The 15,416-nt window shown below is 41.0% G+C and overlaps 2 protein-coding genes across 2 annotated transcripts; one reads left to right on the forward strand and one right to left on the reverse strand.

The window, feature by feature from the left end:
* Positions 1 to 314: 314 nt before the first annotated feature.
* psma5 (proteasome 20S subunit alpha 5) lies at positions 315 to 3,519 on the reverse strand. The gene is made up of 10 exons (XM_061069632.1): positions 3,452 to 3,519; positions 3,109 to 3,159; positions 2,607 to 2,673; positions 2,380 to 2,506; positions 1,612 to 1,679; positions 1,419 to 1,526; positions 1,238 to 1,296; positions 1,030 to 1,132; positions 779 to 865; positions 315 to 623 (listed from the first exon to the last, which is right to left on the reverse strand). Exons 2-10 carry the CDS (start codon positions 3,135 to 3,137, stop codon positions 546 to 548), a joined length of 726 nt encoding a protein of 241 aa, XP_060925615.1. The 5' UTR covers positions 3,138 to 3,159; positions 3,452 to 3,519; the 3' UTR covers positions 315 to 545.
* A 1,253-nt stretch (positions 3,520 to 4,772) lies between these two features.
* Positions 4,773 to 15,198, forward strand: LOC133000351 (matrix remodeling-associated protein 8-like). The gene is made up of 12 exons (XM_061070264.1): positions 4,773 to 4,938; positions 5,798 to 5,824; positions 5,938 to 6,243; positions 6,973 to 7,074; positions 7,181 to 7,314; positions 7,856 to 8,035; positions 9,762 to 9,903; positions 12,996 to 13,154; positions 13,236 to 13,260; positions 13,347 to 13,432; positions 14,296 to 14,367; positions 14,459 to 15,198. The coding sequence occupies exons 1-12, from the start codon at positions 4,815 to 4,817 to the stop codon at positions 14,479 to 14,481; spliced, it is 1,380 nt and encodes a 459-aa protein (XP_060926247.1). The 5' UTR covers positions 4,773 to 4,814; the 3' UTR covers positions 14,482 to 15,198.
* The last annotated feature ends 218 nt before the right edge of the window (positions 15,199 to 15,416 follow it).

Consider the following 15,416-nt stretch of genomic DNA (forward strand, 5'->3'; position numbering starts at 1 on the left):
AATAACCTGGAAAATAAAGGTGGAGAGCAACTTGTAATTGTGGCAAAAGATCTTACAGTGTGTATGCACCCTCTTGCACATGACTATTTAATCTTGTGTGTAGTGATAAACACAAAGTATAATACTTGAATTGTATTGACTAACTCTGGATGTTCATAGATTTCTGTCACATGAAAACTATGAAAATGGGGTCAGGGGACTAGCATTCTTGAAACACAAGAAATACACACAAAAAAAGCAATCACATCACTTTCTGAATACAACAGTTTAATTGTAGTTCTGATTTATAACAAAAACATAGCCCCAGCCCCGCCCCCCCGTTTTCTGTGTTGGTCAGACTTCTGTACAGGACTGTTCAGATAGTGAGAAAGAAGAATTCAATTATCACGTTACAAAGATAACCCTCGTATGCAATCGAAAAAGATGACGAGAAATGTCCTGATGAGAAGTTGTGGTTGTGTTGAGACATTCAGCCCAGGTGTGAATTTACATCCTCTCCTCCTCTGTCTAGATCTCAAACCAAGACTTGTAGAGTCTTCTCTGCTCTAGATATCCTTGATTACATCTTCCAGCTCCTCTTTGGAATACATGTGGAACGTCTTCCCGGGCTCAACTGTTGCCAGCTGCAGAAGAGACAGAGACACAGAAATCCTTCATGAAAGATGGATTTAAACTCTTACAGTCCTTTGCAAACTGCACAACACATTTACATACACAAATTCTACCTCTCTTATGTCTACAAAGTGTTCAGGGACTGGGAGAGAAAGGAGGAGCAAACCTCGATGTTGGTGGAATTGAGCTTCTCCTCCATCACTTGCTTCAGAATGGTAAGGGATGACTTGATGGCATCTTTCAATGTCATGGACTGTCAGTTAGCCAGGGAGAGGGGGACACAGAAAAGATGAAACTCGTCAATTTTGGTGATTTACTTCTTAGAAAGTTTGAGGAAATTCTTAACATTTAAGTTTCACTTGATCTCTGCCAATAAAAAAACAGCAGCTTAGAAATGTGACAACTCGGCGCTGATACCTTGTGGTAGACTTCTTGCAGAGAACTCTGTGCTCCCTCAGACGCTGAGCCGATGGCCCGTGCATCACACTGCACAAAGGTTCCTGATGGGTCCATGTGGTACCTGCATTTACAAACATGAGATCAGAGACTCTCAGTGGTCGGACATAACGTTAAATGTGCAGCTATTTGGGGTTTTGAATATTTAAGAGGACAAATCTTTACATACAGCTGAGGCCCCTTTTCATCAACTCCCCCAAACAGAAGTGCCACACCGAATGGTCGACTCTGTACAGGTGCCAGCACAAAGGAGCGCAGCGGGGAGAGAGAAATAGACAAGTTAGGTTACCTGACTCATACATCATTCAATTTGAAGTTCGAATCAGTGAGAGACAAGCTGAGCGACTGACCATGGCACCAGGGTCAGCATCCTCCTCTCCAAACTGCAGGGCCAGGTTGGACACAGCCTGAGTCACACTCTCCACTGTCATCGTCTCATTATAAGTGAACCAGTGGTTCTGAGGACGAATAGATGCTGGTTAATTTCAGGTTAAACACCAACTCATTGAACTGGTTATATATCAGTGGACTCGTACTTCATACCTGTGTTTCCACTCTCGCTTTGTCGATTAGAGTCTTAGCATCAGCTATCAAGCCACTCATGGCACAACCTTTGAGTCGGCAAAAGAGAAAATTAAGATAGAGCATGACCTTGAGATGCTGTTATCTAGCACATGAATGAGCACTGCCATACAGAGAGATGTGTAATATCATACTACATTTAATAAGGGAATATTAACAAGTAAGAATGTGGATTCAACCATTGCCATTGATCTGTTTGTATAAATGTGTAATGTTACATGAAGGTCACAGTATATTTTCAATTAAACAATGTAATTTTTAGTAATGATTGTCAGGCCTTCTCTTTATAATGCCACTGAAGTGAAAGCTCTGCATGTATTTGATACGAGTGGGCTCTCAAACTTTGTTAAAAACTACTTTAAACTCCAGCTGAATTCTGCTCATGACGTCTGGTAGGAGCAAAGACAAAGGTCGGCAAATTTCTTAGTAAAAAAAAGTCAATTAGATGGTTGTGTTTGCTCTTATATTAGCACAAAAAATGAGGGATGCCCCTTCATGATTTCATTCTTAGAAATAAACATTAACATGGAATTTCTGCAAAATAAGATTCTAATACAGTTCAGATTTTCTTTTATATGAACTAATACAACTAGAGTAGAATTGATTATTGATTATACGCATCTGTGATTACGACCAGCAAAATTACTTTATCAGTTAGTGCACAGTGTGAATACGATTACTAATGTTTTATGTGCATCCGGATTTTCTTTTCTCTTCTTATCCACTTACCAATGTGGGTGTCAATCTCCACGATCTTCTCAATGCTATTGGGCTCCATCAGGGGAGAGGTGATCCTCTTCTCAACAGCCAGACACACCCCCTCTGTTGTCTGGATACCAATGGCTGTGGAGCCCAACTGGAGGAGCAGCGGTGTATGAGTTTCAGACGGGCCATTTGTTTACAAGAGCCAGTACACAACCACACACAGAGGTGGACGCTCATGATATGATACTTACTTTGATGGCCTCGATGGCATATTCAACCTGGAACAATCTTCCTTCAGGAGAGAATGTGTTCACACCTCTGCAAAACAGGCACAGATTATATTTATTAGACAAAAAAATCAATGTAGTCATTTTTTGAAGCTTAGTCACCGCTAAATTAAGTATTAAATCCGCCCACTTTAATAACTTTTTTAGGTTTTATGGTTTATATTGGCTGGAGCACCACTGTACCACAAAGGTTAAATCTCGGTTAGCTTTCCATGTAGAATTAAAAAAAAACAGTTGTACCGAAAGTGAAAGCAAACCAACTCGCTGAGGAGCGATTTGCTTCTAGCCAACAATTAGCAACACACAACTAGAATATCACACAAAGGGTTGATAGCAGAGCACTTCATCATTTCAGATACACAACAGCCTGACAGCAAACGTCCTAACACAAGCGGCTTCTCCACAGCTCGCTGCTTCCCACCGAGAGGAGCTCAACTAATGACAAAGCAGTTTGAGTTGCACCAACCTGTCATACTCCGATCTCGTCAGAAACATCTTTCTCGGTTAGACACAGAACCTGCGGACGGAGAAGAAGAAGCACATGAAAGCAAATCAGTTTCAGGCATTCAAGCGCATGAACGAGCGTTTGGTTCTAAGTGAGCCGTGACACCGGGTGATAAGCTAGCTCGGGTTAGCTGCAGTGCTGAAGAAGCGTGCGAGCTAACTGAAGCTAACACAGAAGCCACCGCACATAGACGACTATTACAAGCCCACCATCAGCAGTCAGACATTATAGGTACTTTTTACAAACGTAAAGTGTCAATACCACAAAGTCCTCCTGAGTAGTTTCACAAGTTAGACTCGTTTACCTTCGGCTTCAGACCCTTGAATGAGTTCGCTTGTTTCAGGGGAAATGTACACGGTGCAACGTCTAAACGCGCCGGCTGTCAACAGAGCGGGAGAAAAGTTCCGGGGGACAGCACCGTCCCCAGTCTCCTGTTATTTCTTATTATCATTAGTAGCAGTGGAGTTAGAAAGCTACTAGTGATAATACAAATAATTCTAACATGAATAATTCAGGACTTCTTCTTTACTTTATATTAGCAACAATCTCCTGCGTCCTCTTTTCTAATAAACAGTTTATAAAACAGTTTTATTAAACTGATGAGATCTGTTAAAAGTTTGGATGTGTCCTAATAAATATTTGATTGTGAATACGATTCAGGAAGTGTACTTCAAAAACATTCATAAATGTTACCCTCAAATCAACAACAGAATTTTATTTTCAAACAACTCTTATTTGGTATTCCTATCTGTTGTAAGAGCTCTATTGTTACACAAGGTGGCGCCATGCGGGATGAAATTAGAATGACAGATTTAGCTGGAAATCGCACATTAAACATATACAGACGAAACTGTCAAGAAGCATCCCTGCAATAAACAAAGAAAAGCAGGTTATAGATCAGAAATCACTACACGTTCTATACTGCTCACTAGTCTTACCATAACTCAATTACTATAATTCATAATGCCTGGATCAGGCCAATGCATTATTCTTACAATCAAAATTAGATTTTATGGAATTTCAAACAGCACAAATAATGCTCAAGGCTAAAAATAAATAAAGATCATTATTCATTACTGGCTCGAGGAGAAGGGGTGAGATTAAATACATTTTTTTTTTGCACTCTTTTTTAAATATTTAGATTAAGTGTTTGGTTTTAATTTCCTCATCACTGTTTGTAAATACAAAAAAAGTATGTTTCTTTTTTTTCACATTTATAATTTTCTTCTTTTGACTTTCATGTTTGAAATAAATAAAAATGAATTAATGCATTACGAGTAACTATACTTTCCAACCTGCTTATGTGAATTTGACAGTTTAACAGACTGTTTAGAGATCCAGAAACTCCAACCCTCCAACCTCCTGGAATATACAGTTTGGTATATTTTTCCATACAAAATTGAAAACCACAGAGTTCACCTTTAACTCAATAAGACAAAACAAAGGAGACAGAAATGTTGTCAGCGTGCGTCTCTAGAGATGCTGAACACTTTCTCTATGAAGTTAGTGCTTCTGTGAGAGGGGAGGTGGTGTTGGTGGTGTCAGGTTTCAATCCCCCGGATGGGACCAGCTCAGCTCGGCCCTGTTCAGGTTCTGTGTTGATGTCCTTTCTTCTCACTCTGGAGTCTGACTAAAACAAGTTGCTGCTGATGCTGCTGTTGGTGTGAATGGTTAAACATCTGACATCTTCCTACTGCTCTCTGACACTCCAGGCTGGACCAGTCCGTGCTTTTGAACGTGTCAACATGAAGAGGGAGGACATCATATTTCAGGCGCTCCTCTTGATCCACAGTAAGTAGACTGGTGTTGCATTTTTTAACTTTTTTCCCAGGGGCTTGTTAAAGCCGTTTAAAATCAGAAAGCACAGTTTAAAAAATGTTCATGCAAAATAAAAGAGATTAGAATGAGAAGAACAAATAAAGTGAAAGAATAACATTTTTAAATAAGTTGTAAGAGAAAATTAATGCAAATAAAGGAAGGCAGATATGTGTAAAAAAATTCAATGATGATATGACTTTATAAAACAGCTACAGGCCCTTGTGAATAAAAGTCTGTCGTGGTAGACATACGTCATAATTTAACAGCATATCTGAACAAGTTTACTGCAACCAAGCCACACTCCTCTGCATCAGTGTGTGGGTATAGTAATAAGTGGGCTGTTTTTATTTGGTTTCTTAGTATTTTCTGTGTCTCACTGCTTTAGAAGTGTTGAGCTAGTGTGGAAAGTCTTAGAGATCACTTCAGTAGATTTGCTGATACGTGGAGGCACCTTTTTTGCATCTGGATGTGTTCATAGGTTCTGATATCAAATCCATGTGATTTGCATCTGTCCACCTCAGCATCCCGCTGACACACGATGCTGTGTCGGATGAGTTTTACTGAGTCAGAGTCTGAAGCATCAGGACAGCATTAGAAAGTCATTAACTTATATTTATGAGTCAAAAGACAATACTTTACACTTCTGTTTCATATTTGGCACATTTTTATAGCTGTAGCAAATTCTATTGATCTTGAATAATTGTATGAACTGAATTTAGAAAGCCTTTATTTAAGAACAACACAACACACAACATGCAATGTCTTTCTGTGTGCATCTGTTCAACTAATTATCCCTATTTTAAATGATTTTCTTCTCTTGTTTTTATTCCAGTCCCTGTGGCCTGCCTTTTCTTTGCAGGTATGCTCCTCTTTATGAGTTTGTGTGTCTGTGATTTATTTCTGTGCATGTCTCTTCAAGGATTACCTGAGTACAGTATTTGACCTCCCCCTCTCCCCCTCTCCGTACTGCAGCCTCAGCTCAGTCCGACAGCAGCAGCAGTGTGGTGGTGGCTGGTTACAACGTGAGCGCTCCGGCCGGGTCAAAGGTGGTGCTGCAGTGTGTGAGTGGCCGCATGATGTGGACCAGGGACAGCGTGAGGGACAGACAGAGGGTGGTCCACTGGGACCTGTTCCGGGCCCAACCGGACTACGCCATGGAGAGGGTGGTGGACATGTTCTCTACAGAGGAGCAGAGGATTTACAACTCCTACAACCTGGGCAGGGTCAGCATCATCCAAACGGCCTTCAGGGATGGAAACTTCTCCCTGCTCATCAAAGGTCTGTCTCTGACTTTCATGTCTGTAGCTGTGGTTCAATGTGACTGGTGATTCTTCACTGATTTCACAGATGAGATTTTTTTCAAATAGTACAATAAGACTGCTCATTTGTTTTGCACCCCACAAGGAAATATAACTTCAGCAAATACCAGCATGAAAGCCACATGTCATTGAGACAAAGACATTTTCTTGAGACAGAAAATCCCCAAAATTAAAGGTTGTCATTGGTTGATTCATGAATGATTTATACAAGACTCACTTAATTGGTTACATCTGATGTTCGGTCTTTTTTAATTTCACAAAACAGTAAATCTATGATGTCAGCAGAGGTGGGAACTTGTTGTTTTGAAATATTTTGTTGATGCATTCAAGTGCTTGTGGGAGACTCCCGAAACAAGCAACTCTTAGGACCAAACCGACATCGTTCTTGTCTTTTCACATTTCTATTTGCTCGTTGCTTTTTTTGCTTTCGCCTCACTCTTCAGCTGACTATAGCATCATCAACAACTGAATGCACCACTCACTAGGACAACTCAACTGCATTCATGCAAATTGATGAATAAGGTGAAGTCGTCTTCACCGTTATGTATTTCTCAGCATCGCAAAAGTTTAACGTTTCTGCAAAAAACACAAAGAACTGGTAGGATTTGTCTTTTTTTCTAATGTATAGAAGACAATGATTTTACGTGACATCATCATTACAGTTACATTTTTCTGCCTGTGCTGACAGATGTGACGATGAACGACAGAGGCCTGTACTCCTGTAACCTCCACCATCTCTACTGTCACCTGTATGAGACGGTCAGAGTCCAGCTCAACGTCACTAAATCACGTATGTGTCACACGCTGCTGCACCAACTGTCAGCATCCTCAACACACTGCAACCCTGAAGCTGAGTCAGTTTGGCCTTTTTTGTTTTTTCAATGTTAACCATGTAGGCCGTAAAGAGCAGCGATTCTGGGATGGACAGAAGGCGGTGTTCGTGGTGCTGCTCGGGAGCACGGTGGCGCTGCCATGCATCAACCGACGCAATGTGTGGACCGACTGGAGCAACGACGAGGGGGACCAGCAGGTGATGCATGAACCACTTTCCTCAGATCAGTGTATGTCAAGATAGAGGACATGACAAGTCCCCAAAAGTGGAGCCAAAGTGTCTCGATGGCCATCTGGTAGCTGGCTACTGTATAGGTCATAAACCATGCCTCCTCCATGTTAGCAGATGGGATTTTTTAGTGATGTACTCATTTTTTAGTAAGTTTGGTTTAATTTATTATTTGAATCTCTTAAAAAATATGGTGAAACACCTTGATTGACAGCTGAGACTGACTCACGATTGGCTGGAAGCCTACGGGGCCACAATGCTGTGACTCTAATCCCTGTTTGTTACTGTGCAGACTCAAATGCATTTGATGGCAGTTTTAATATCGAGGATATTTTTGCTTCATTTCTGGATATTCTCAGGAAGTGGAGACAGGTTGTCCATCTTTATACACAGTTTATGCCTCAGACAATCAAACTCAGTTTACATTTACGCTTATTATAGAGGTTAACCTGACCAGAGATAATGTGATATAGCAACTGTACAATGTCTTCACTGCGTTGGTGGTTTGCAGGTGGTTCACTGGGACCGCCAGTCACCAGGGATCCACCAAGACCGCGCTGACCGGCTGGTGGACCTGTACGCCTCTGGTGAGCAGCGTAGCTATGGGCCGCTGTTCCTACAGAGGAAGATGAACATCAGCAATCAGGCCTTCTCAGATGGAGACTTCTCACTGACCATATCTGACCTAAAGGTGAGTTGGAGTGTGGAACTACACAGAGGGACAGAAAACACAGCAGGAGCCAGGAAGTTGAAGGACACCCATATACAGGATATACAGTGTACTTGATGCAGTGTTTAAAGTGTGTGTGTGTTCTCTATGTGGTAGGCTGTGTTGTCCAGGACATATGGATCTTTCATTAGCAATGTTTCTGTTGTTGAGTCAAACTTTGTCGCTCTGTTGGGAGATGAGGTTGGCAGCCACAGTAAATTGAGCTAACACATGCATATTTTTTTTAAACAAACAATATAGGACCTGCCTACCAGTCAGTGCCATTGTTGTGATAATAAACAGAGACAAATTACAGTCACATTTGAGGGAATTAAAGGAGCGTTGTTATTTTGTTCTTTGATAGAGCTCGTAAATCAACATTTAGGTTGAACACAGGCTCAGGAGGCTCTGGGGCTTTTTAGCGACCACACTGTGGAATGGGGCCAGTACGTCCCATACGTTTTATTGGATGGTTTCTCAAGTTTTCAAAACAGGGACGGTTATGGCAGTTTTGACATCCTGTCCAGGATGTACCCAGTCTCTCGCCCAATGTAAACTTGGATTGGCTCCAGCTTCCCCTTAGAGAAAAAGAAGTATAGACGATAGACTTCATTAAACTGTAATGATGTCCCAAACTTATCTACTTTAATTAAGATACAAGACTGATAAACTTGAGTAACATATTGAATTTAATTGACATGATAAAAAAAAACTATTTTGTCTGCTCTGGTTGAGTTAGCGGCGTCTCCATGTTCTTGAGTACAGGATGGAGTTTAGATTAATGTGAATTACATTTCCTTTGTGGTCACATGGAAACTTTTAATTATGCTTACCTGGATGCAGGGGGTGGTTCATCTCACACAATGGCTCGACTTTACCTCGTTTGCCCCCATGCAATTAAAAAAACATTATGTCCATGTTTATCTTTTATTATTAGTGCAGTGCCGGTTCTAAACCTGCCTGTTTGGAATAGATTGTTTTCTTGACCTGGGGTAATGCTCCAGAGCTCAGAATTACATAATTCAAATATAGCAGGCCTCCAATACACTACCTGATTTATCTGCGATGAAGATTCTTAATGTTTTTCATAAAGTTTAACAGACATTTTTGTGTTACTTTATAAGTTTGAATGATTTACTGAACTGCTGTTGTTTTTCATACATTGCCTCTTCTATTTCAGAGGTAGGCAACACAATCTTCAGACTAAAAAAACAAAAATAAGAGCTCTGTAATTGAGCTTAATTGCATTGTTTGCCATATGACACATCTCTTTAGTTTATTTTCCTTACTTCAGGAAGTCCCTAAATGCTTATATCCCACTTTTAGAGAACTTTAATGACTGTCCGAGATCATTATCAATCATATTGGATAAAGTGGCACAGCTAAATGTTTGAAAAAACTAAAGACTAAAACAAATTTGACAAGAACTCAATGCAGATTTTGTTGCTTGAATACATCACAAAAAAATTTGATAACAATCAGAAAAATTCTCTTATATATGACAGATTTCAGTCAATCTTATGTCATTCAGCCTCTGTCATGTGATTTCAGTCCATGCTAAACCTATAGTAAAAATCCTGTTAACTAGATTTTGTTCGAACATGAGATAAACAAACTGGAGCTTAGGTGTTCCACATTACCCAAATTCACGCCACAGATCTGTATTTACAAACAGCACAATGAACATGTATCTGCTTTCATGTCACAGCCCACAGATCAGGGGAGGTATTCTTGCCATCTCCACCATCATTACTGTGGTCTACACGAGAGAAGAGAGTTCCAGGTCACAGTGGAGCCACAGGTGATTCAGACCACCCGGCCAGCCATAGCACTGCCTGCTGTGGACAAAGGTAACACAAAACACACACACACAATGCACACAAACACAATCTCCATTCCTGAAGAGCACCTGTGAGGGGTGTATTTGACCTATCAGAAAAAAAAACACACATCTGTTCTTTCCTTCACTCGTCCCTTCTGCGACATTTTGTTTTGCTCTCATTCTTCCTCACTCGGTTGGGTCTCGGTCCCTCAGACTCTCCAAATAGCCACAGAGGAAGAGGAGATGAGGGGAGCAGAGAAAAAAAACCTTATTTCTGAATTTTTCTCTGTTAGTTTCATGTGAGATGTTTTTCTTGCTCTGTCAGCTTGTCTCAAGCCAGACCCCTGAAACCACACACACTCCCTCATGACCCAGTCATCCAGACCTCACCCACTCATCGACTTCCACCTTCTTTTCACCCTAAACCTTTCCTCCATTTCATCTTTCTATGCACTGTTGTTTTTACTGCTTCTTGTTTAAGGGTCTGCAGTTTTTGACTTTCTTTCACGTTCGTGCGCACTTTGCCCTGCATGAAAACAACTGAGTGCGTTTCAGAAAAGAGGAGAATAAAAGCCAGAGAGAGAGAGAGAGAGAGAGAGAGAGAGAGAGAGAGAGAGAGAGAGAGAGAGAGAGAGAGAGAGATTTGGTTGGTATGTTGGCAGGTCAGCTATGTGTCTGTGTTTCCAGTCAGTAACTGGGAAGCAAAGCCGATAATGGCAGTCGTATCAATGTGGGAAAATCATTGAGAGAGGTTTAGAAAGGAGAGAGGAGAAAATGCCTGCGACTGAGCCTGTGTGTGTGTGTGAGACCGTGGCAAGAGAAAGCTATCTCATGTCAGTGGAATCTGTCGGATACAGCCTTTGGAGCAGAGTCCAGCTCCAAGCCCACGATTAATCCTTCACTCGCTGAGCTGTAATAAACAGTAGGATTGCACCATGGGCACTTAGTTAGTAGAGAAACAAGATGCGAAATAGATTTATCACCAGTGCAGGAGTGAGTTTAAACAGTGCTCAGACATTAGAGAAACCCACTGCAGTGCAACGTCTCCTCGTGTTGTTCTAACTGACCGTCTGCAACCTCCTGACATCCTGCACCCGTTTCTCAAACCCAACCCTCCATTTTTTCCCTCCTTCTTTCTGTTTTTCTTCCTTTTGAAAATCCCACATGCTCAGGTTTGTTTATTTTCATCACTTTCGTCGCTCTTGCTCTTTTCCCTCACTTTTCTTTGTTTTTTTGTGACTTTCCCCCGTGAGGACGAAGAAGTCTTTCTTGATAGTTTATGCAAAGGAAGCATGCCGCATCTGCATGGCATCTTGGGGAGATAAACAGAGAGGTGGAGAAGCAATTTGGTTCTTGAGATGAATTTGAAACACAAAAAGAAAGAAAGAGAGAGGAGCATGGCAACAGAGACTGTTGACGAAATGAGAATGAAGAGATGTAGATCACCCCTCCCTCCCTCCTTCCCCCTATTAGTTATTTTTCAGTGTAGTTCGGGCAGAGGGGAGGACGTGGGTGGCACATCTAAACACAAACATATATTCCCATGAGACCATGAATCAAGGGGAAATGTCTTGAAACTAAATAAAAGGATCAGATCAGTTGGAATGTTCATCAACATGTTGTTTACATGTTTGCTGCAGACGAGCAGCTGTGAACATGAAGGTAGTTTGAGTGCAAGACAGAGAAATCTTTTCTAGCCTCCTTTTGTTTCTGCAGGCCTCTGAGGAATCATCTCAGCGTCACCATCCTCTCCCTCTGCTCTCCTCCTCGTGTTCCACCCCTGCTCTGTCCTTCCCTCACTCCTCTTCCTCCGCTCACTTCTCTGTGTTTCTCTGCCAGGAAAAGTAAATCACGGCATGACTTTCTGTCTGGATCTCATTTTGGCTCAAATATGTTTGAGTCTGAGGTCCGCAGCTGCTCCTTGCCTTGCACATTTATTTTTTATTTTTTTAATGATGCAAAATGAAACCAGGCTTCCTCCCTCTCTCTTCTGCCCCTCAGCACTCAGCAGAACTGCACACATCACCTAAAACCAGACGGGCTAATTATTTCACCCTGCACTGCAAATGTGTTCAGCATTTTACTTATACTGACAGGAAATTTCATCACATCACATGAATCAGTGTGAGAGGTGTTAGAGGATATATGGCGTCACCAGTGGTGAAGGAAGTACTCAAATATTTAACTTGAGTCAATTATAGCTAAGTACATATAGATAGACGAATGTTTAATAAACTTAAGTAAAAGTACTACTTACTATTGCATTTGAGTAAAAGTTATATATTTATAGAATAAAAAGTAGCAAAGTGTGGCCTAGTCCCTACTGTCTACTAAAGCAATGAGTGTTGGCGATGACGTTTCTGCTGCTGCAGGTGAACTTTGCTCTCATTGAAGGAGGCAGGGTTCAATGTTACCTCTCCACTCTGATTGGTTCAAAGGATCAGTTCCCATCTCGTTATTGATTACTTTTAAAGAATATTAAAAAATACGTGAACATGAAACACAATGCATTTTAAAAAGTGGAGTAAAAAAGGGCAGATATTTGCTGATTTATGTAGCTGAGTAAACATGAAACGTACAGAAAATAAATCAGACACAAAAATATACTTATAACTTAGTAAATGTACTTTGTTATATCCCACCACTGAGCATAACACACAAACACACAAGCACACACACTAATGCATGTGCAACAGCAAACAAATTCCACAGCCTCATACACTGGATGAAAATAATTGTCTTTGAGTTTGGAGAGAAATATCCATCAACAAGACAATGAGACAAAGAGGAAGCCTTCCTGATTAAACTTACACTAAGCTTCAAGTGGAAGCTTCCGCTAGCTCTAGGTAGATATTTTGCAATTATTCATTATTATTATTAAAACTACTTAACAAATAAAGAATTGAATCTATGTACAAGATAAAAATGTACAAGCACTGCTCTAAATGATGCTGAGTTAGAGTATTTTAAATCTACAAAGCCAAAGTAAGAGGGTTGATTTTGTGTGTGTGTGTCTGGCTTTGTTTAATACTCTCATAAACCTTGCGATGACTCAAGGGTTTGAAAAATTAAGAATAAAGGAAATGAAATGCTGACTGTTGTGATCTCTGTGCAACTCAGACTCGACCAAGGCTGAATCACCACGAGTCATCAACGTCATCGTGGCCGACCAGAGGCATCACTTCCTCCTGCCGCTGGGATACGTCCTCACCTCTCTCCTGCTCCTGGCGTTCATCATCCTCATCATCATCCTCATCACACGCAGACGTAGGATGAAAGGTCTGAGCTGCAGTCGATACCGGCTTATTTACACTGAATTCCTCATCTAAGTCTCACTTTATCAAATTTCTTTGTTTTCAGAGTTTAACCCGCAGGCATCTATGAGGTGAGTGCTGACAACACAAAGACACACACACAATCATTTTCTTACTCTTAAACACACACTCACATGTCTCTTTCTCACTGTGAAAGGTCCAGCAGGAGTCAGAGCAGTTCTGATGAGTTTGAGATGGACGTCACTGAAGTCGCTGTGAGCAACGATGAGGAGAGAGGATTTGGTGAGTTAGAAGAAAAAATGGAGTCAGGAGCCTTTCAGGGGTCTTTGGGAGCCTTAGGAAAAAGGGAATTGGGGGGCCCTATCTTAATCAAACCAACCCCTCAGCTCCCTAAGACATGCAAGATCCCAAACTATCATTCCAATCTTTAGACAAAGTGCAAACTGTGCATACTTATAAATAATAGTGAAGTAGTGCAAACCTCCACCACCATCTCAGGCACATCACACACACACACACAAGCGGCTTTCAGACATGCACTGGACTGCAGATAATCTCATGAAATTATCCAGAGTTTCTCCTGCTGAGGCACCATAATGTCCAAACGAGCCCAAATGAGAACAAAGCAGGAGATTCTCTGAAGGATTCTCAGCGAGCGAGTGGGTTTTGAGCAAACGCAAAACTGAAAAACATCCAAGCCCTCACTTGATTGTTTCACAGATTTTTCCCAATGTTGTAAACAAGTCTGACGGGGGAATCTCCTGCTGTGTTGTTCATATGAAAGGTAAACTCCGGAGAAAGCTGCGACATATTCCAGAGTTCCCATCTGAAAATGCTATTTAAACATTTTGTCTTCAAGGCAAACTTCTGATGTAATGCTGCCTCATTAGGGGGGTGCTGACCTTGGTGTCTGAAGTCTATTAAGGATATAGACAAACATAGAATCTAAGGGGACTTTAAAAACATTGTCTTTGCTGTGAAATTACGTAATCAGTCCTTCCTGAGGGCCCCCTCTCATTTCGGGGTCCCAGAGAACTGCCTGCTTTGCCTTCCCTACTGCAACGCCCCTGTGAGGAGTGTATACTGAATACGTGAGGGCTGTTTTCTTTACTGAGTGTGTGTTTTTTCTCCTGTGTGAATTTTAGAGTACAAGAACAACCTGCTGAGAGAGAAGGTCCATGTGAACACTCAGCCTAAGGTCATTGATCTTGACAAAGGTAATTAGCGTATGTGGGCCGATCACAAATGACCTCACGCCAGAAGTGAATCCTCAGTAACCTCCGTTTGTCTTTTTTTTCCTTCTCGCAGAGATGCAGAAATTTTGTAAGTGAGAGAAGGACAGGAAAAGTGAGAGTGGAGTCGCTGGCTGGTCCAGAGGCTGAGTTCCAAACACAACACACTGCCCACCCGTCCTGGCAGGAGGGACACGGAAAGAAAAAATCAGTGCCACCAAAACTGCAGAAAACTGGAAAAGAAAAAAAATGTTTTTAACTCGTCAAAATGATGGTGACACATTTACAACAAAAGATTTTGTTTTCTTTTATTGTATTTTATTGTCAAACTAAAACGACTTGAGTGAGAAAGCGTGCTTCAACTGTGCCTGGCACAATAGTACCACCTACAGGGGAGGTTTAGCTTTGACTGAGAGAGGTGTACATATGTTGAATGAAGATGTGATCGACATGAATTATCAGTTATTACAGCATGAATCGTTATGCCTCAAGTTTTAAAAGAAATTATACAGATGATTTTTTTTTTTTCCTTTGTTCTTCTCTTGGTTGAACTGACTGGACTGAAGCACCAATGACGTTTTGATGTCAGTGTGTTTGATAAGATGGACACTAAATGACCAAAGAAACAGTGTATGCATAAATGTTTTTTTTTTACTGTGTTTTTAAACATATATTAAAATGTGTTTGACGTCCAGCTGAGATGGGTTTTTACACTAACTTGATACCCACTCTGCTTGTATTCACATGACTTAAATAGTAAAGTAATTACTTGTGAAGTGAATGTGGAGGAGAAATAAATAATTGGTCATTTTTTCATAGACGATGATTCCACGTCTCTTGGTAGGAAAAGTACAAGTGATACAAGTGTGCACCAGTACAAGTGTAATGGTTTTACCTCTGGTTCTGCTGTATTCAAGTGTTTCACATAATGTATAATGTAACATTGAGCTGACACTTACAATACCAGGACCCTGAAACTGAAGCTGCTGAATAGAATGGATCTAGATGAGAAGGCAGATCCAGGAATGGAACAG

This window comes from Limanda limanda, chromosome 4 (genome assembly GCF_963576545.1).
Source record: "Limanda limanda chromosome 4, fLimLim1.1, whole genome shotgun sequence".
Taxonomy (NCBI): domain Eukaryota; kingdom Metazoa; phylum Chordata; class Actinopteri; order Pleuronectiformes; family Pleuronectidae; genus Limanda; species Limanda limanda.